General features: G+C 43.7%; 1 protein-coding gene across 2 annotated transcripts in view; it reads right to left on the bottom strand.

The window, feature by feature from the left end:
* The window catches only part of LOC124619524 (keratin, type I cytoskeletal 9-like), a 95943-nt gene that overhangs the window by 33781 nt on the left and 41000 nt on the right, over nucleotides 1–21162 (bottom strand). The window contains exons 2-3 of one of the 2 annotated variants that reach the window (XM_047145976.1): nucleotides 18033–19176; nucleotides 9927–10198 (exon numbers count right to left, since the gene is read on the bottom strand). In XM_047145976.1, coding sequence (XP_047001932.1) covers nucleotides 9927–10198; nucleotides 18033–19176 — 1416 coding nt within the window. The remainder of the gene's footprint in view (nucleotides 1–9926; nucleotides 10199–18032; nucleotides 19177–21162) is intronic. The other variant, XM_047145986.1, reaches the window with a different exon arrangement.

The following is a 21162-nucleotide window of genomic DNA, read 5'->3' as shown; positions in this document are numbered from 1 at the left end:
GACTGCCGCTCCTAATCCTCTCATATAATAAGCAAATGCCGTGTTCATGTGCATTTTAAGACACTGTGATACATTTTTGGTTCAAATGGCTCTGAGCACTATGGGACTTAACATCTGAGGTCATCAGTCCCCTAGAACTACTTAAACCTAACTAACCTAAGGACGACACACACATCCATGCCCGAGGCAGGATTCGAACCTGCGACCGTAGCGGTCACGCGGTTCCAGACTGAATCGCCTATAACCGCTCGGCCACTCTGGCCGGCGATTCATTTTTATTTAACACATAAATTATGCACTCAAGTGCAATTTGAGATAGTGTTATTCCTTTGATTTACTATGCAAGTACTACACTAAAATTCAATCTAATAATATCCAGCAAAAATTCAGACACTGACATGTGCTGGGTGGTTATAATTAAAGTACAGACACTGACAGAGGTCCAGTGTGGGTTGTAATTATTGTATGTCAGCGAAAGTTGTGACAAATGCTGTATTAATGTGGGCCCTACTAGTGCTTGAAAAAAATTAGTTCCAATTTTGCCTAACAGGTGCAAATCTGGCACTGTACAGTATCTCATCGACGTCTCTGGTGCTCATATTTAATAAATCGTGTAAGTGTGGTTAATAATATAATCAAAATTGTGCCTTTCTCATTTGTTTGACTTTTTCTCTCCATTTTCTGTAGCTTACCCATACATATGAAAATATTTCTATGTGTCACTCTTGGATTAACAGCGCTAAATTTGCACCTGGTGGCCAAAACTAATAGTTTTGCAGTGTAAATCGATTCCCCATTAATGCATTAAAATATCTACGAAGTTTTGCTGCCAGACTCCAATTACAGTTCACATTGGACCTCTATAAGCAGCTATACAAGGCGTTTCAAAAAGAAAGAGCAGATTTCAAACATTTATTTCTCAAAAACTACAAATGATAGAAACACAATTCAAACGTTTCTTGTCAGAGAAAGGTTCAAAGTTTTTCAATGGTCCGCGCAGAAGTTCCATGCAAATCCGCAGTGGCGCTGGCGTTTGTTTGTAGGAAAATGGCGACGACACCACAGGAACGATCATTTTGTGTGCTGCAATTTGCAAAGTTAGAGTCCATTGTTGGTGTGCAACGTGCATTCCGCCGTCAATTCAACAAACAGCCGCCTCGTCATAAGCAAATTTATGAGTGGCATCACAGATTCGTAGAAGATGGTTGCATCTGCAAGCGAAAAAGCACGGGTCGTCCACGCACATCGGATGAAAATGTCGAGCGTGTCCGTGCAGCTTACGAAAGGAGCCCTAGAAAATCCACGGCACGGGCAAGTCACGAACTAAACATGTCTAAAACAACGGTATGGCGCGTTCTGAGTAACCGTCTGCACATGAAGCCGTACAAACTGCAGTTATTGCAAGCATTGCGTCCTGACGACCACAACAAAAGGTTCGAATTTTCAACTGCAATTCTGCAGGACATGGAAGAGGACAATTTTGCCGAACGATTAATTTTTTCAGATGAATCAACGTTTCACATTTCTGGTAAAGTTAATCGGCATAACGTACGAATTTGGGCGAGTGAAACTCCGAGGGACGTTATTCAACATGAAAGAGACTCACCAAAGGTTAACGTCTTTTGTGCAATTTCGGTAAACAAAGTTTATGGACCTTTCTTTTTCATGGAGAAAACTATCACAGGAACCATTTACCTGGACATGTTAGAAAACTGGCTATTTCCTCAACTTCAGGAAGATTCAAATCACTTCATCTTCATGCAAGATGGCGCCCCACCACACTTCTCTGAACCTGTACGACGGTACCTAAATAACACCATTCCAGGACGGTGGATTGGAAGAGCAGGAGCACAAGATCAATGTCATCGTCTGTGGCCTCCCAGGTCACCAGACCTTACTCCCTGCGATTTTTATTTGTGGGGGTACATAAAGGACTGTGTTTATGTCCCACCTATGCCCGCTACTCTTCAAGAGGTACGACATCGAATTGTTGCGGCCGTGAATTCGGTAACTAAAGACCAGTTGCGTCGTGTGTGGCAAGAAATGAGATACCGGTTTGATATTTGTCGTGTAACAAATGGTGCTCATATTGAGGTACAGTTTTGATATTTGTTGTGTAACATTTGGTACTCATATTGAGTGAAGGACCGTTGGAATTGTGTTTCTATCATTTGTAGTTTTTGAGAAATAAATGTTTGAAATCTGCTCTTTCTTTTTGAAACGCCCTGTACTTTAATCATAACTACCCAGGATGCAGCTGGACAATTGACAGTAGCTAAAAGAGGTTGAGGTAGCCATTCCCAGCACAGTTGGACATCCAAAGACTCAACTAATTGACTGCATGAGGTACCGGGTCTGCAAAGAGTTTCAGGGTATACATGAATTTTCTTTTTGAGGAATCGTGCGAAATGTAGTCCAATGTTGTTCTAACGCTCCCAGTCGGATTGGTCATCATCAGTTATTCCCAATTTATGTACTGTGTTTTGGCCACAGAGTGCCCAGCTCTGACATGATTGATAGAGCTACATGTTTTTCCTGGTAAGTTTTCTCACAGGGATTGGATGGTAGGAACTATTTTACTCATCTCTCATAACCCTGGAAGTACATCCAATGATTTCTCTACATTGCTGGGGCTAGCTGGCCGTTGTTGACCCAGCCTGGTTTTCTAGGTTTTAGTTGGGCACATGGTAAATTGTGCAATGTTTGTTGAAGTGGTAAGTTTCTGGATCTTTAGAGCTTCGTCCGTTCATATGTTACAACTTGTTGACATTGGATGTTTGGTAGAGCAATACTGGCGAGCACTGACAGCCTTGGCATTGCTGTGGATTTAAGAGTTCCTGTCATGATCCACATTGCATAGTTTGGTTGGATATCTATTTTGTTGCTATGGCTGCTTCTACTCCGCAAGGGAGAACAGTTTTTGGCGACAGGATACACAACTGCTTGTGCTGTAGTTGTCAAAGTGTTTGCATTAAATCCCCAGCTAGCACCAGCCAGTTTCCTTTATATATTGTTTCTTGATTTTAGCACTATCCTGTTCCTTGTACATGTTTCCTAATTGTCAAGGATTTGTCGAGAATTACACTCAGTATTGGGATTTTAGGTTGGGGTGCATTTTCTATTTGCCGAAGATTACAATTAGCTCTTTGGAATTCTGTAAGTTAGATGGAATGAACTGACTTCTATTTTATTAGGCTTCAGGCGGTCTCTACATTTTGTTATGCTGGTCAAGCTTTTCTAGTTCGATAGTAAGTGTTTGTCGTTTTCTTCGAATGTGCTGCTTTTAGCTGCTGTCGCTAGGGCGTCGGTGTAGCCAATCTTCGCAGAATCAGGGGTCACTATGTCTGTGGCGTACAAATTAAATGAAAGTTGGGTCAAACCCGATTCCTGTGGGAGACCGTTCTTTATAATGGAGGATTTACTTATAGTTTCTCCAATGCTGAATTTAAAAAAGCTTGAAACTGTGTGATTTAGCTTATACGTTAACCCATCCAGCCACGCACCGACCTTTGCTATTGTGATGTCAATAAATGCTACTGAGGATTTTTTTCTTTTAGAAGCCAGTTTCTATAAATGATATTAGGGCGAGAACTTCAAAGTCGATGCTCCATTTCACAATTACAGTTAAGAAGGAGTAACAGCTCGTTATAAACCTTAGTTCACATAGGTTCAGTTCATAGCAACATGTAAGGGCAAGTGTCAGTATAACGGTGTAGACACAAAAGGCAGCCATAGTGGAAAAAGAGTCTTTCTGAACGGTGAAGCTGGCGAAAGAGGCGCCTTTTCTCTTTGGGTGCATAAAGGATACAAGCAGTGATTATACTCCAGAGGGGTAGCTGCAGACTGTGTGTGACTAATAGTGGGCTGCTTCAATTTCCGAAGCAGTACATGGTATGTTAAAGGTTCCGATCACTCAGATCTCCAAGAGGGGAACATATTGAGAGGAAATACACGAAAGGAAGAATAGGGGAATGAAGGAACGAAAGATAAAAATCGGAACATGGAATACCCTCAAGTTGCTGCAAGCAGGAGAGCTAAAAATGCAAAACAGGAGATGAAAAGGATGCACCTGACGAATGTGACGTGAAATAGGGAGAGAATGCAGATTGTAAGTTTTGTGTTGTCAGAAGACCCAACACCGTGTTACGAGTGGGGGCCGAAATGCACGCGTTTTAGCTCAAGCAGGCTGGCGTGAGGAGGGAAGAACTATACTGACGTGAGGTCTGGAACATGACAGGGAATGAGAATTCAGAAAGCGGACGTAGTTAGTTTTATACTTAGCTTTAATCCATTAATGATGAACGTCGCTCTTGACGGTACATGATTCACAATATTATCTGTTCAGAATACATTCTTGAAGTAATTATAGTAACTGAATATGGCGCCTTGCTAGGTCGTAGCAAATGACGTAGCTGAAGGCTATGCTAAATTGTCGTCTCTGCAAATGAGAGCGTATGTAGACAGTGAACCATCGCTAGCAAAGTCGGCTGTACAACTGGGGCGAGTGCTAGGGAGTCTCTCTAGACTAGACCTGCCGTGTGGCGGCGCTCGGTCTGCAATCACTGATAGTGGCGACACGCGGGTCCGACGTATACTAGCAAGTGTGGTATCTGGCGGTGGTACCACAGTAAGTTTTTCTACTCAGATAAAATCAAGAGTGGCAAGAACAGTGTAGTAACGGTGACGGAACAGAAACTGAAACATAAATTAATGAAAGAGCAGTATATTCATGGAAGACCGATGATGCAATTGCAGAGTAGTTTGGAAGATGTGGTATTAATAGAGGTATACAAGCCAGTCAGCCAGTTTATAGATGAGAAGGTGGAAGAATATTATGAGAATGTTAAAGAACTTACCGAGGAAGAAAATAGAAATGCCTGAATTATCATTATAAGGGCTGGAATGCAGTGGTGGGTGAAGGAATAACTAAGATACAATAAGAAAATTTGGATTAGCGACAATAAATGAGAGAGGTGAACGACTAATTAGGTTTTGCAAATAAAACTCACTAATGGTGGGTAGCACATTCTCTGAAAAGCGCAAAAGGGAACTTTACACATGGATATCAAATTGGAGTAGAGAAAGGAATCAGTTGGAAAAGGTTTAGGAACTGACTCAAAAGTGGCAAGATTACCCAGGAACATTGGGTGGGAAAAATACCAGTGAAGTTGAAGAAAGTACAAAGAGATAACGTGAAAGAAAAATTAAAATTAGGGACAGTCAAGAAGGTAGCAGAACTGGTGACTTCTGAGTTTGTTCCCTTTCCTGCCCAAACCAACCAATCAACCAAGAAGTTAGGTAAGGTTTCAGGGATGGAAAATAGGTTCATGGGAAAGTGGGAGAGATGTAGATTTGAAGAATGTGTAATGGAAAGTAGGAGAGAGATAGAGTTGAAGAATCTATAAATGACTGATGGATGTCCATTCCCAGTAGCTGATTGGTCAGCGCGACAGAATGTCAATCCTAAGGGTCCAGGTTCGATTCCCGGCTGGGTCGGAGATTTTCTCCGCTCTGGGACTAGGTGTTGTGTTGTCCTAACCATAATCATCTTATCCCCATCGACGCGCAAGTCACCGAAGTGGCGTCAAATCAAAAGACTTGCACCCAGTGAAGGGTTTACCTGACGGGAGGCCATAGTCACACGACATTTACATGTTACCTGATGGATAAAAGTGGGTATCAGGAAAGAATGGATAATGGAAAACATTTTAAAAAATATGGAAGACTGGAGAAAGCGAATAAATGTCAAACATGAAGAACGCAGTAAGAGGTGCAGAAACTGGATAATATGTTAAGGAGAGAAACTGAAGAAGCAAGAGAAAGATAGATGAAAGGGAAATGCGAGGGAATAGAGAAAATGAAGAGAGAGGGAAAGCGTGAAATGATGTTCAAATTGGCTAGAGAAATAATTTTTGAAAGTAAAAAGATGAGGACTAGCATGGAAATAGAAAGAGAGGATGTCACAGTAGCTGAAGAATATATAGAATATCTGTATAAGACGGACAGGGGTAAGGCATCTTGGAAGTTGAAATAGAAATGGCGCTGAAGTGGAAGTGTTGATGAGTTTGAGAAACAGGGAGAGAAGGAAATAGTCTACCTGTGTAATGAGGCGATATACGGCAGAGGGGAGTAAACCTGATGACTTTCTTGTAATTGTAATGATATCAATTGAGAAAAAGAGAAGTACCAAAAAGTGTGAACAGCACAGGACTATCAGTCTAATCTCTCACATAGCTACAGTATTGCTGAGAGTGCTGAGTAAATGGTTGTATGACAATTTGGATAGATGGACTAGTGAGGAACAGTTCGGATTCATAAGAGAAAAAGGAATGATACTATTGGCCTGTTATGAATCACAGGGGAAAATTATACTGAGAAAAATTGAGAAATTAATGCAGTTTTAATTGATTGTAAAAAGCTTTTGACAGAGTTCAATTGAATAAGCTGATGGATATATTGAAGAGGAAGTGAATAGACTAGAAGCAGAGATGACTGGTACAGAATCTATATGTATGAGGGTCAATTCACAAGAAATGCACTCCATTTTTATAAAAATACAGTTTTCATTCTGCATGTGTGAAAGTTTTACAGTGTGTAGATACATCCTTCCAGCTTGTTTTCAAACTTAGTTCAAACTGTTGCCGTGAGTGGCGCCGTCACAGCATGTCTTCAAGATGGCTGCTACACTTGACATTCGTCAGAAGCAACGTGCCGACATTGAATTCCTGTGCTGTGAAAACGAGACAATGGGAAACATCCACAAGAGGTTGAAAAAGGTGTATAGAGATGCTGCTGTCGATCGCAGTACAGTTAGTCGGTGGGCAAGCTGGTTACATGATGAAAGCGGGCACGGCAATATTGAGGATTGTCCTCACAGCGGCAGAACCTCGCACTGCACACACTCGAGACAATGTGCAGAGAGTTAACGAATTGGTGACTGATGACAGGTGCATCGGAGTGGACGAATTGTCGCCCTAAGTTGGGATAGGGAAAGGAAGTGATTGCAGAATACTGAAAGTGTTGGCGTTAAAAAAGGTTTGTGCCAGATGGGTTCCCAGGATGTTGACAGTGGCTGACAAAGAAACAAGGAAAACGGTATGCAGCGAACTTTTGGAACAGTTTTCATTCTGCATGAGTGAAAGTTTTACAGTGTGTAGATACATCCTTCCAGCTTGTTTTCAAACTTAGTTCAACCCGTTGCCGTGAGTGGCGCCGTCACAGCATGTCTTCAAGATGGCTGCTACACTTGACATTCGTCAGAAGCAACGTGCCGACATTGAATTCCTGTGCTGCGAAAACGAGAAAATGGGAAACATCCACAAGAGGTTGAAAAAGGTGTATAGAGATGCTGCTGTCGATCGCAGTACAGTTAGTCAGTGGGCAAGCAGGTTACATGATGAAAGCGGGCACGGCAATATTGAGGATTGTCCTCACAGCGGCAGAACCTCGCACTGCACACACTCCAGACAATGTGAAGAGAGTTAACGAATTGGTGACTGATGACAGATGCATCAGAGTGGACGAATTGTCACCCTAAGTTGGGATAGGGAAAGGAAGTGTTTGCAGAATACTGAAAGTGTTGGCGTTAAAAAAGGTTTGTGCCAGGTGGGTTCCCAGGATGTTGACAGTGGCTGACAAAGAAACAAGGAAAACGGCATGCAGCGAACTTTTGGAACAGTACGAGAATGGTGGAGATGAATTTCTTTGAAGAATTGTGACAGGTGATGAAAGATGGCTCCATCATTTTTCACCAGAGACGAAGAGGCAATCAATGGAGTGGCATCATGCAAATTCACCCAAGAAAAAAATCAAAACTACACCTTCTGCTGGAAAAGTTATGGTTACGGTGTTTTTCGATTCCGAAGGACTCTTGCTTGTGGACATCATGCCAAGTGGAACCACCACAAATTCTGATGCATATGTGGCGACACTGAAGAAACTTCAAGCTCGACTGAGTCATGTTCGACCACATCGGCAAAAGCAGGATGTTTTGCCGTTGCACAACAATGCACGGCCACCTGTCAGTCAAAAAACCATAGAAGCGATCACAAAACTCGGTTGGACAACACTGAAACACCCACCTTACAGTCCTGACCCGGCTCCATGTGACTATCATGCCTTTAGGAAACTGAGACTCTCTTCGTGGAACAAGGTTTGAAGATGATGACTACCTTGTGCACGCTGCCAAACAGTGGCTCCAACAGGCTAGTCGAGAATTTTAACGTGTAGGTGTACAGGCGCTGGTTCCAAGAATACGGAAGGCAGTTGAGAGGGATGGAAATTATGTGGAGAAATGAAAATACTGTTCCTAAAGGTTGTATCTACACACTGTAAAACATTCAAACATGTAGAATAAAAGATGCATTTAAAAATACGAGGGCAGTTCAATAAGTAATGCAACACATTTTTTTTCTCGGCCAATTTTGGTTGAAAAAACCGGAAATTTCTTGTGGAATATTTTCAAACATTCCCGCTTCGTCTCGTATAGTTTCATTGACTTCCGACAGGTGGCAGCGCTGTACGGAGCTGTTAAAATGGCGTCTGTAACGGATGTGCGTTGCAAACAACGGGCAGTGATCGAGTTTCTTTTGGCGGAAAACCAGGGCATCTCAGATATTTATAGGCGCTTGCAGAATGTCTACGGTGATCTTGCAGTGGACAAAGGCACAGTGAGTCGTTGGGCAAAGCGTGTGTCATCATCGCCGCAAGGTCAAGCAAGACTGTCTGATCTCCTGCGTGCGGGCCGGCCGTGCACAGCTGTGACTCCTGCAATGGCGGAGCGTGCGAACACACTCGTGCGAGATGATCGACGGATCACCATCAAACAACTCAGTGCTCAACTTGACATCTCTGTTGGTAGTGCTGTCACCAGTTGGGATATTCAAAGGTTTGTTCCCGCTGGGTCCCTCGTTGTCTAACTGAACACCATAAAGAGCAAAGGAGAACTATCTGTGCGGAATTGCTTGCTCGTCATGTGGCTGAGGGTGACAATTTCTTGTCAAAGATTGTTACAGGCGATGAAACATGGGTTCATCACTTCGAACCTGAAACAAAACGGCAATAAATGGAGTGGTGCCACACCCACTCCCCTACCAAGAAAAAGTTTAAAGCCATAACCTCAGGTGGTAAAGTCATGGTTACAGTCTTCTGGGACGCTGAAGGGGTTATTCTGTTCGATGTCCTTCCCCATGGTCAAACGATCAACTCTGAAGTGTATTGTGCTACTCTTCAGAAATTGAAGAAACGAATTCAGCGTGTTCGTAGGCACAAAAATCTGAACGAACTTCTCCTTCTTCATGACAACGCAAGAGCTCACAAAACTTCAGTGGTCTGTTCTTCCTCATGCACCCTACAGCCCCAATCTCGCACCGTCGGATTTCCATATGTTTGGCCCAATGAAGTACGCAATCCGTGGGAGGCACTACGCGGATGATGAAGAAGTTATTGACGCAGTACGACGTTGGCTCCGACATCGACCAGTGGAATGGTACCGTGCAGGCATACAGGCCCTCATTTCAAGGTGGTGTAAGGCCGTAGCTTTGAATGGAGATTACGTTGAAAAATAGTGTTGTGTAGCTAAAAGATTGGGGAATAACCTGGTGTATTTCAATGCTGAATAAAACAACCCCTGTTTCAGAAAAAAAGTGTTGCATTACTTATTGAACTGCCCTCGTAATAGTGTGTATTTCTTTTGGAGCGATCCTCGTAATATAGAAAATAAGAATAAGGATTGGAAATCAAATGTCAGAAGGAAGTATTGGTAAAGAATACTCTACAACAGAGCGCGATACAGACGCTGTGCCTACTGGAGTTGCAACTCCAGTGTTCACTTCTGGTACAGACCTTGTAGATGCTATTGTTGGTGCAGTGGCCACAGCCCTAGTACATGTGGCTGGGCGCAGTGCCACCCTACTGCCAGTACTAACCTTGGAGAAGGCGTTGTTGCCCTTGTGACCACCGCCCTTGTACTTGTGGCCGTGCGCGCCACCGTCCTGCTTGTGGTGGTGCGACGCATGCCCGCCGCTTTCGCTGTGGCTGCTGCCGCCCCCTTTCTCCACGACTGACGAATGCTGGGACTTCTCGCTGCCTGACGAACCCTTCTCTCCTGACTCCTTGTGGTGGTGTGACGAGCCGCCGCTCCCAGACGATCCGCCGCTCGACTTCCCACCAGCGCCGGACCCGCCGTGGCCGCCTCCACCTGCGAAAAAAGTCGAGTACTGTTCTGGCCGATAGCTGATGTATCCAGTAGTAGGAAATTGGCATGCTTCCTTTGACATCATCGGTAGAAATGGAGAAATACTACGCGACGTAAATGGGCCTCTCACAGCTAATATATGGCACGCAAGCTTCTTCTTCTCTGCATAACTACTGCAATCTGCACCCATTTGAACCTGCTTACTTAATCGCGCCTTGATCTCCATCTGCAATTTTACACGGCAAATTTCCTTCCTCTACCAAACTGACGATTCCTCGATGTCTCCAGACGTGTACTATCAACAGATCTCTTCTTTTAATCAGGTTGTGCCATAACTTCTTTTCACCCCAATTCGACTGAGTACCTCTTCATTTGATAGTCGATATCTCCATCTAACCTTCAGCATTCTGCTATTATCTTCTATCCAAACTACTTACCATCCACACTTCACAGCAATACTAGGTTACGCTCTGGAGAAATACCTTCGCAAAAGACTTCCTGACACTTACGTTTATACTAGACGTTATATCGTCTCCATTTCGGCTATTGTCAGTTATTTTGCCGCCCAAATAGCAAAACCCAAATACTACTTTCAATGAAACTTCCTGGCAGATTAAAACTGTATGCCAGACCGAGGCTCGAACTCAGGTCACGAGTTCGAGCCTCGGTCCGACACACAGTTTTAATCTGCCAGAAAGTTTCATATCAGCGCACACTGCGCTGCAGAGTGAAAATTTCATTCTGGACTACTTTCAATATCTCATTTCCTATTGCAATTCAGTCAATATGACTTATTTAATCTGACTAAATTCCATTACCATTTTTTTACTTTTATTGATTTTCACCCTATAATGTCATTTCAAGAAACTATTCATTCCAATTTTATTTCTTCTCCAACAACTTTAATTCTCTTTTTAATTTTCAGCATGGTTTCCTTCACTGCTTCCTTATTGTACAGATTGAATAACATCGAGAATGAGCTACAAACGCATGTCACTCCCTTCTCAAGCACGACTTCCCTTTGAAGTTGTTTGGCTTTTATTCCTGCGCTCTGGTTTCCATACATTGTAAATAACTTTTTGCTCGCTGGATTTTATCCCTGATGTCTTAAAAATTTTAAAGAGTATAGTCTAAACATTGAGCAAAGATTACTCTAAATCTGCTAATGTTATAAGTGTAGATTTGCCTATCTTCAGTCACTGTTGTAGGATAAGTCGTCGGTTTAATATTACCTCGCATGTTCCTACTTTTCTGTGGAACCCAGTCTCACGATTCCTCAGGAAGGCTACCACCAGTTTTTCAGTTTCTTCATTTTTCTGTAAAAAAAGAAACGCACTACGAAGGAATTATGCGAATGTGACGGAAATCGGTAGCTGCGATGTATGTGTACAGGTAAACAAATGATTACAATTTCAGAAAAAATTGATGACTTATTCCAGAGCAAGATCCTCACAAATTAAGCAAGTCAGTAATGTGTTCGTCCACCTCTGGCCCTTATGCAAGCTGTGATTCGGCATGACGTTGATTAACGCAATTTTTGGATGTCCCCCTGAGGGATTTCGTGTCAAATTTTGTCCAATTGACGCGTTAAATCGACAAAATCCCGAGATGGTTGGCGGGCCCTGCCCATAATGCTCTAAACGTTCTCAAGTGGGGAGAGATCCGGGGCTTTGAGGTAGAAACTCCTGCCTTATGCGGACGGGAATTATTTTGCTGAAATGTAAGTCCAGAATTGCTTGCCATGGAAATGGCAATGAGCGTTTGTCGTCATTGGCCGGGAGGCCCCTTATGGGGCAGGTCCGGCCGCCTTGGTGGAGGTCTTATTACATTAGACGCCACATTGGGCGACCTGCGCGCCTAATGAGGATGAAATGATGATGAAGACAACACAACACCCAGTCCCTGAGCGGAGAAAATCCCCAACCCGGCCGGGAATGGAACGCGGGCCCCTCAGGACGGCAGTCCGTCACGCTGACCATTCAGCTTTCGGGGCGGACATTGCTTGCCATGAAGAGCAACAAAATGGGTCATAGAAGATCGTCGAGTACCGCTGTGCTGTAAAGGTGCCACGGATGACAAGCAAAGAGGTTCTGCTACTCATCACTCCAGGTTGTCAGGCCGTATGGCGGGCGACTGTCAGGTTGGTATACCACCACTGTCCGGGGTGGCTGCAGATGCGCCCTTGCTGGTCTTCGGGACTCGGTTTGAAGCGGGACTCATCACTGGAGCCAATTCTACTCCAGTCAGTGTGATTCCAGGCCGAATGTGCCCGATACCAATGCAAACGAGCTTATTGGTTTACAGAGGTCAATGGTAGTAGCCACCAGGGGAGACATGAGCTCCAGCCCCTTTTCTTCGAGCCGCTTGCAAATGGACCATTCCGTCACTGAAGCACCAGTTGCACGTTGGATTGATGATAATGATGAACTGGGGGCTCTGACAACTGCTCGGTCCTCACGTTTGGTCGCCTCTCTAGTTTGACCACTTCCTCACTCATGCTGCTTTCGGCCACAGTTTACTCATTCCTCCCAACATCATCGAATAGTGGCATTGCTCCTATTCAAATATCGAACGACTGGCCGATTACTCCAACTGGTTTCTTTGAGCCCAATTACATATCTTCTCTCAAATGCTAATATCTGGGGATTCTGCTCAGCCGCCTATCTGCGAGGCATATTTACTGTCCAACTCAGGTCAAGGAATGAAATACGCAAAGACTTTATGCCTTGGTATCGACATGTCTCCTATTCACTATCCTTGCCAGCTGTGTGATGAAATTATGCGGCACCGTCACACATTCGTATTGGCCGCCGAAGTTTGCTGTTTTGAATTTTCCGTCGATGCATATATGAATATCAGTTTCTGACCAATTTGCATAAATCCTTCATGGTGCATCCTTGATTTTTGTGTTAGAGTGTACTTCGTGTGAGATACAAGGAAAAATGAGTCAGGATACTGAGTGGGCTGCAGAGCCTTAATATAACTAATGAAGATGAATTTGAGGTGGTCGGTGCATAGAGCCAGGTGGATAGATGGCAGTTGGAGAAACGGAGAAGTTTGGAGGAGATCTCTATCCAGCAATAGATGTCAAACTGCGGCTGCTGCTGATTTTGTATGAGGGATGTTGGATGTAGTAGCTATGCAAACATGACGAGACCAGCACACAGCATAGAAAAACATACATATGGACCTTGCTGAGGTAAAATTGCTTGCTTGCATCAGTGATGCAGATAGCCGTACCGTAGATGCAACCACAATAGAGAGGTGAGTCGAGTCTAACCCGTCCTTCCTGAAGAGAGGCAGCAGACTTTTCAGTAGTTGCAGGGGCATCAGTCCAATGATTGATTGATGTGGCTTTGTAACACTAGCCGACATGACCTTGCAGCTCTAGAGCTGACAACAACTGGAAGTAAAAGGAAACTACAGCCGACATGAAATGAAATATGTGTATGGCGTTTGTGGCTTGGACCCCCCTCCTGGAAAATTCGTCCGCCTGTTGCAAGCCTTTGTAGTTGACGCCACTTCGGCAACTTTCACGTCGATGACAATGATAAAGTAATGATGAGGACAACACACACACCACACCGTCTCGAGCGCAAAAAATCCTCGACCTTGTCGGGAGTCGAACCCAGGGCCCTGAGACCGAGAGGCACGTAAGGGAGGTCTGCTGACACTACAGCCGATGATGTTTTCCCGAGCACATGCAGGTCTGCCGTGTGGCTTAATGACGATGACATCCTCTTGGGTACAATTTTCCGAAGGTAAAATAGTCCTCCGTTCGAATCTCCGAGCGATAATGTATAATACTAAACGAGAAAACAGGAATTCTATGAGCAGTGTATTGAACATGTTATTGTAGCCAAGATAGATACGAAGCCAACACCCATCACAGTATTACAAGTTTATATGCCTACAAGCCCTATGGCTGATGAACAGACTAAAAGCGTGTATGATGACAAGAAGGAAATTATTGAGAGAGTTAAAGGAGACGAAAATTCAATCGTGACAGATGAGTCGAATTTAGCACTAGGAAAACTAAATGAAGAAAAAAAGTAGGAGAACGTGGACTTGGGTGAACGGAATGGGAAGTCGCTGGTATAGTTTTTCATATAGCATAATTTAATCATCTGTAACATTTGATTTAAGAATCATGAAAGAAGGTTGTAGAGGTGGAAAGAACCTGCGGTCACTGGAAGGTTTCTTGTTGACTATATAATGGTAAGAAAGAGATTTCGAACCAGATTTTGAACGGCAAAATATTTCCAAGGGTATATGTGCACTTTGATCATAAATTATTATTTATGAGCTGCTGTTTATTACTGAAGAAATTACAAAAAGCTAGAAAATTAAGGAGATGGGTTGTGGATAAATTGAAAGAATCAGGGGTGGTTGAGAGTTTAAGAAAGCATTAGGCAACGTTGAACTGAAACAAGGGAAAGGAGTACAATAAAAGACTGATTGGTAACTTTGAGAGGTGAAATAGAAAGACGACAGAGAACCACACAGATAAAAAGACAGGGCTTTGTAGAAACTTTTGGATAACGAAGGACATATTGAATTTAATACTTTTGTTTGTGTGGCCATCTTCCGCAGCAGCTGTTAACATCTGTTATTATAGGTTATCGGTCTTGAGTTGACTGCAATGTAATTAGAAAGAATTACACCAGACGCGTTTCGCTTTTTTTACAAAGCATCTTCTGTGGTATTCTATAAATTGGATATCCTCGTTTGTACATTTTTAAAATTTTTTTAGGTTAAAAACAGCGTTTTCTTTATAACGCTTGTCTGCAAGCTACTTACGGTGTTTCTCTACGTAATCTGCATCTTCTCCTGTTGCCAGCAGTGATTGGTCTCGTCAGACTTCATTTCACATCTGAAGTTTTTGGCATTTTGCATTATTTCCTACGCTGCAATATTTATAATTGATTTTCTTAACTGTTTTTCATTCATCACTGCCACAGTGTTTATGCCTTTGCAGATGTGAAATGAAGCCTGCAGACACCAACCATTGGTAGCAAGAGGGGAAGGTGCAGATTACGTAGAGAAACACCGTAAGTAGCTTGCAGACGAACTTTATAAAGAAAAGCTGTTTTTAACCTAAAAGAACCAGAAAAATAAATGTACAAACGTGTGTATCCAATTTATAGAACACGACAGAAGGTGCTTTGTAAATCAAAGCGAAACACGTCTGGTGTAACTCTTTCTTATCACGTTGCAGTCAGCTCAAAACAGATAACGTATAATAACAGACATACTGAATTTAATTGCTGAAAAAACTGCAACTGAAGCAGATGAAAGGAGACACAGATGTCCAAAAATGAGACTGACAGGAAACGCGAAATGGCTAAGTGGGAATGGCTAAAGGACAAATGCGAGGCTTCAGAAACGCGCGTGACTAGGGGAAAGATGGATACCATCTATAGTACCGTTAAAGACACCATTGGCAACAAGAGAAGCAGATGAATTAATTTCAAGAGCTCAGATGGCAAGCCAGTACTGAGCAAAGAAAGGAAAACTGAAAGGTGGAAGGAATACTGAGCGTTTGTATGGGGGAAACAAGATTGAAACATTACAGATAAAGAAGATGAGATAGGAGATATGATAACGCGAGAAGAGTTTGACCAAGTAGTGAAAGGTCTATGTTTACACAAGGGCACTGGAGTAGGAGGCATTCCCGTAGAATTATAAAGATCCTTGGGAGAACCAGCCATGACAAAACTGTTCCTCCTGGTGTGAAAGATATATGAGACCGGAGAAATATCTTCAGACTTTAAGAAGAATGTAATAATTCTAATTCCAAACATGACCGGTACTGACAGGCGTGAATAGTGCCAAAACCTCATTTTAATAAGTCATGGCTGAAAAGTATTGAGACGAATTATTTACAGAAGAATGGAAAAACTGGTAGAAACGAACCTTGGGGAAGATCAGCTTCGGTTCCAGAGAAGTGTAGGAACACGTGAGGAAATACTAACCCTACATGTTATCTAAGAAGAGAGATTGAAGGAATACAAACCCACCTTTGTACATATAAAGAAAAATTTTAAAAGTGCTTATTGGACTACAGCCACTAATAACCTGAAGGTAGCAGGAATAAAGTACAGGTGACGAAAGGACGAAAGATTATTTATACCGTGGACAGAAACCAGAGTGCAGTTGTAAAAGTCAAAGCACTGAGAGGCAAGGAGCAATTGAAAAGGGAGTGAGGCAGTGTTGAAGTCTATCACCCAAGTGACTGAATGTATGCATTGAGCAAGCAGTAACGGAAACCAGCAGAAATTGGGAAATGGAATTGAAGATCAGGGAGAAGAAATAAAAGATTTTGATGTTTGGCGATGACAGTGTAATTCTGTTAGAGACAATGAACGACCTGGAAGAGCAGAGCTGAACGAATAGTGCGTTGAAAAGAGATTATAAGATGAACATTAGAAAAATCAAAACAAAATTAATAGAATGAAGTCGAATTAAATCAGGCGTTGCTAAGGGAATTAGAGTAGGAAACGAAGCACTAAAAGTAGCAGATGAATGTTGATATTTAGGGAGAAAAATAAATTAAGGTGGCCAAAACAGAGTGAATGTAACATTGAGATTGGCAATAGCAAAAAACTCCTTCTGAAAAAGAGAAAATTGCTAATGTCCAATACGATATTTTACTTCTTCAGACTTGGAATTGTTAACAATAACTCATTTTTAAGTTCCTTCATGTTTGACCCCTAAAATCTGACAAGACTTTTCTGCTACTCTGTAAATTCTAGATCTTTTTATTTTTGGGGTTTACATATCTTCTGAGTTATTTTTTGCATTGCGCTGTAGGTGTGGCATTCTGTCTATAGTTCTTGTCTGTTCAATAGCTTTCTCATACTATAGACTTTTTATTAAATTCGTATTTGCTTTTGTGGGTGGTATCCATTTCTTCCGAGTAATTTGCTTTGCTGTTTCCCATGTGTCGGTTTCTTATATCCTGCGCTTTGAGATTTGTGTATAAAATAAAATTAAGCCTCACAGATGATGTGTTCCACCTTGCACAAAACTGGCATTGGGAAAGATGTCCATTTCCATCGTTATTTCTGCAAACATGTTTATTAAATAGTACCAGAAATAAAAGGGGATTAGAAGGTTTATAGCAGGATGTGTACAAGGTTTTTGACTACATTGTAATGCATGATATTTGGACGACTCATCCTGTGGCCTTTGACAAATAGTGCAAGTAATCCGGAATGAAATTTTCACTCTGCAATGGAGTGTGCACTGATATGAAACTTCCTGGCAGATTAAAACTGTATGCCGGATCGAGACTCGAACTCGGGACTTTTGCCTTTCACGGGCAAGTTCTCTACTGTCTGAACTATCCCGGCACGACGCACGACCCGTCCTCACAGCTGTACTTCCGCCCGTACCTCGCCTCCTACGTTCCATTCTTCACAGAAGCTCTCCTGCAAAACTTGCAGAACTTGTGCTGCTGGAAGAAAAGATATTGCGGAAACATGGCGTAGCCACAGCGTAGGGGATGTCTGCGGAACGAAATTTTCACTATGCAGCGGCCTGCGCGCTGTTATGAAACTTCCTGGAAGATTCAAAGTGTGTGCCAGAGCGAGAGTAGAACTCGGGAGCAGTTGCTCGCGAAAGCCAAAGGTCCCCAGTTCTAGTCCTGGTCCAGCACACAGTTTTAATCTGCCAGGAAGTTCCAGTGCAAGTATTCGACAAAGATAATTCATTCCAATATTGTGCATCAAAAGGAAATTGCCAGTTCAGCAGAACACAGGATACCTAGACTCTTATATTAATGTTGGGTAATATCAACAGAAATCGCAGGTGTCGTTCAAAACTTGATACTGACCGTGTGCTCCAGACGATGCGTGAGTGGCCTTATGATGTGATGCTGCTCCGACTGCAGGTGCAGAGTGATGGGCATGTTGAAGTGGCGCTGCTCCCACATACGCTGAGTGGTGTGAAAAGTGGTGGAGTGGGAGAGTGGCGGCAACAGGCACTATGTGGTGGATGTGGTGGAACGAAGCGGCCCCTGCCGCTGGACGATTATGGTGGGCGTGCTCCTTGAGAGCTGCAGCTGTTCGACGTGGCAGGAATGAAGATTCTGCCTCCACTACTTGTGGAACACGTTGACCAGGTCGCTTCGGAGCCAGAGCAGCTGGTGATGTAAAATATGGAGTCTGCCTGGAAGGCGCTTCTTCTCCTACCGGTGACCCTCGATGGAGAGGTTGCTTGGGCGCTGCCGCTGCAGGAGATGGGAGATATGGGGTCCTTCTGCCAGGTACCACCTCTGCTCCTGTTTGGCGGTCAAGAATTTGTTGGAGTTGCGGAACAGACTGCTGCGCCGACATTGGGTGTTGTGGTGGAGGTGCAGCTTGTACAGTCTGTGCAGGTTGGTGCTGGACATGATGGTATGGAGCCTTCACAGTCTCTGGTAAGCTCTGTTGGAAATGTGGGGGTGGGGCTACTGCTATGGCGGCCAGGTGTGGGGCCTGTTGGAAGAATGCCGCCTCTGGTGTAGACGATTTTTGTGGTGTCTGGTGTGGCGACAGTCTATTGGGCACAGTATGGTGAGGCAGTGCCCCAGCTGAGTCGGAGCTGACTGGGATTTGCTGTTTCTGGAATGGCTCTTCCACCGGTTCTTGGTGATTATGATTGCGGAATATGACTCCTGTGAATTCTGGATGGTTACCGTGCGATGCCAACTTCGCTGCGGGTTGTCCACCCTGAGCATGCTGCTGGGGCGGCTCGTCGTTCAGTTGGGCTGGGCGCGCTGGCTTCGGCTGCTCCTGGTCCGGCGCCTGTGGTCGCTGCTGGAGAGAGGCGGCAGCCACCACGGCCGCAGAGTCCGGGACGACCCCAGTGATGGCAGCTGCCCTGTGCAGCAGCGCCGTGTTCGCCTGGTGGAACGGCACTAGCAAGTGGCCGCGGCCTTCACCGCCAGCCTCCTCTCTCGCTTCTTCGGCGCTCGTCGGAGCTGACAAGAACGCCGCCTGCAACAGTGGACAGCGAACGGAGAGGTTATTTGCTGGAGTCAATACGTCTAGAAGCAAGCATACGAATGAATCGAGCAGCAGACGTGGTCCAGCTGTGCATACTGCACTATCTGCGAAGCAACTTAACTGGATACTGACGTTCCTATGCTGGTACCCATCCAGTCCCAAAACCGCTCTCTGTGTCAGACACTACGCCACCATGTTCGACAAGGAAGTTGGTGTGTGTTGAGGCTTTTGAGTCGAGGAGGCGTCTGGTCTATCCGGTAACTTGATAAGTACAGATTGATTCTTGCAGAGAAGATAACAGCAACCATCCACTTTTTATAATGCTGTTTATTTATATAAATAGTGCCGCTGCCGGTTTCGAACCGACAGATTCATCATCAGATGGCTTGAAACTTCCTGGCAGCTTAAAACTGTGTGCCGGACGGAGACTCGAACTTGGGACCTTTGCCTTTCGCGGGCAAGTGCTCTACCATCTGAGCTACCCAAGCACGACTCAAGCCCCGCCCTCACAGCTTTACTTCCGCCATTACCTCGTCTCCTACTTTACAAATTTCACAGAAGCTAGGAGGGTAGGAGACGAGGTACTGACAGAAGTAAAGCTGTGAGGACGGGGCGTGAGTCGTGCTTGGGTAGCTCAGATGGTACAGCACTTGCCCGCGAAAGGCAAAGGTCCCGAGTTCGAGTCTCAGTCCGGCACACAGTTTTAATCTGCCAGGAAGTTTCATATCAGCTCCGCTGCAGAGTGAAAATCTCATTCGGGAGTCAGACGGCTTGTTCACGTAAAGATACATTTTTATTGTAGTTCATATCGATTTTCGCTTTTCATTTACCCCTATGGTGAAATTTCTTGGCGTGATGGTGCCGTCGAAAAATTCCTCACCATTACTTGCAGTGCTGACTCCTTGTGATCATGCAGTAGCGATGACTATATGAAGCACTTCTTTGATATAATGTACACGCATAATGTATAACTCCACTTTTTGGTGTGTGTGAGTGGTGCTTTACATTTCATGCGTACATGTGCATGTCAAAAAAGTGTTTCATATAGTCTTCGCTACTGCTTGAACCGAAGCAGTGAATATTGAAACGTGCAACGTAATGGCGCCGAATTTTCGACGGCACCACATGGGGAAATAAAAAATGAAAACTAATGTAAACTGCAAAAAAAGTATATCTTGCTGTGGACAAGCCATATGTCAGTTAGAAACCGGTAACGGGGCTATTTACGTAAGTAATTAGCATTACAAAGAGTGGATGGTTGCTGTTATTTTCTCTGCAAAAATCAACATTTCTTTTGCACATAGCCAAGGGCTCAAAATGTCAGTTTTCGACAAAAGAGCAACTTGGTAAGTGATTATTGTACCCCTCTCCATCCAATCCCACACGATCGTACAAGTTCGTTTATTTAAAATTTATTTTATTTTTTATTCTTTTTTTTCGGACTGAACGTCTTGCCTCGCTTCAAACCCACATGCAACAATTGTGCAAGTTATGTGCTATTTCTGTGGTTTACGCCGTCAATCTACACCAAATAATTGCGGCGTGTGTAACTGAGTTTCCTTAAGACAAAAGAACCATGACATCGCCATGTCAGTAGCTCGTAATTATGTTAAATTGAGTTATTTCGGCAAACTGCTGGGTGTGACAGTTTGAAATGGAGTGTATAATGTTGTACTATCGGGAAATACTAGTAGATAATGTCTAAGGCAAAAATGAATCAAACTGAGTCAAGGGCCAAGAAGTTATTCAAGAAGAAAAAATCTAAGACAGGGCCTAAATAACCAAATGCCAATAGCATGGGAAAAGGTAGTGATGAATAAACAGTCGGGGGCGATGATGTATCGGTAAGGCACCTGGAAATCGAGAAGTACCCTCCGTCACACACCATAAGTTGGTTTTCGGTGTACTAGATGTAGACAATGGATGCAAGGAACAACACTTATCACCTCTTGTGTTTAATATATAAGGTGAACCAGA

The sequence above is a fragment of the Schistocerca americana genome, chromosome 1 (genome assembly GCF_021461395.2).
Source record: "Schistocerca americana isolate TAMUIC-IGC-003095 chromosome 1, iqSchAmer2.1, whole genome shotgun sequence".
NCBI lineage: Eukaryota > Metazoa > Arthropoda > Insecta > Orthoptera > Acrididae > Schistocerca > Schistocerca americana.
Note: the sequence above shows the minus strand (reverse complement) of the source record. Positions and strands in the feature narration are given on the sequence as shown.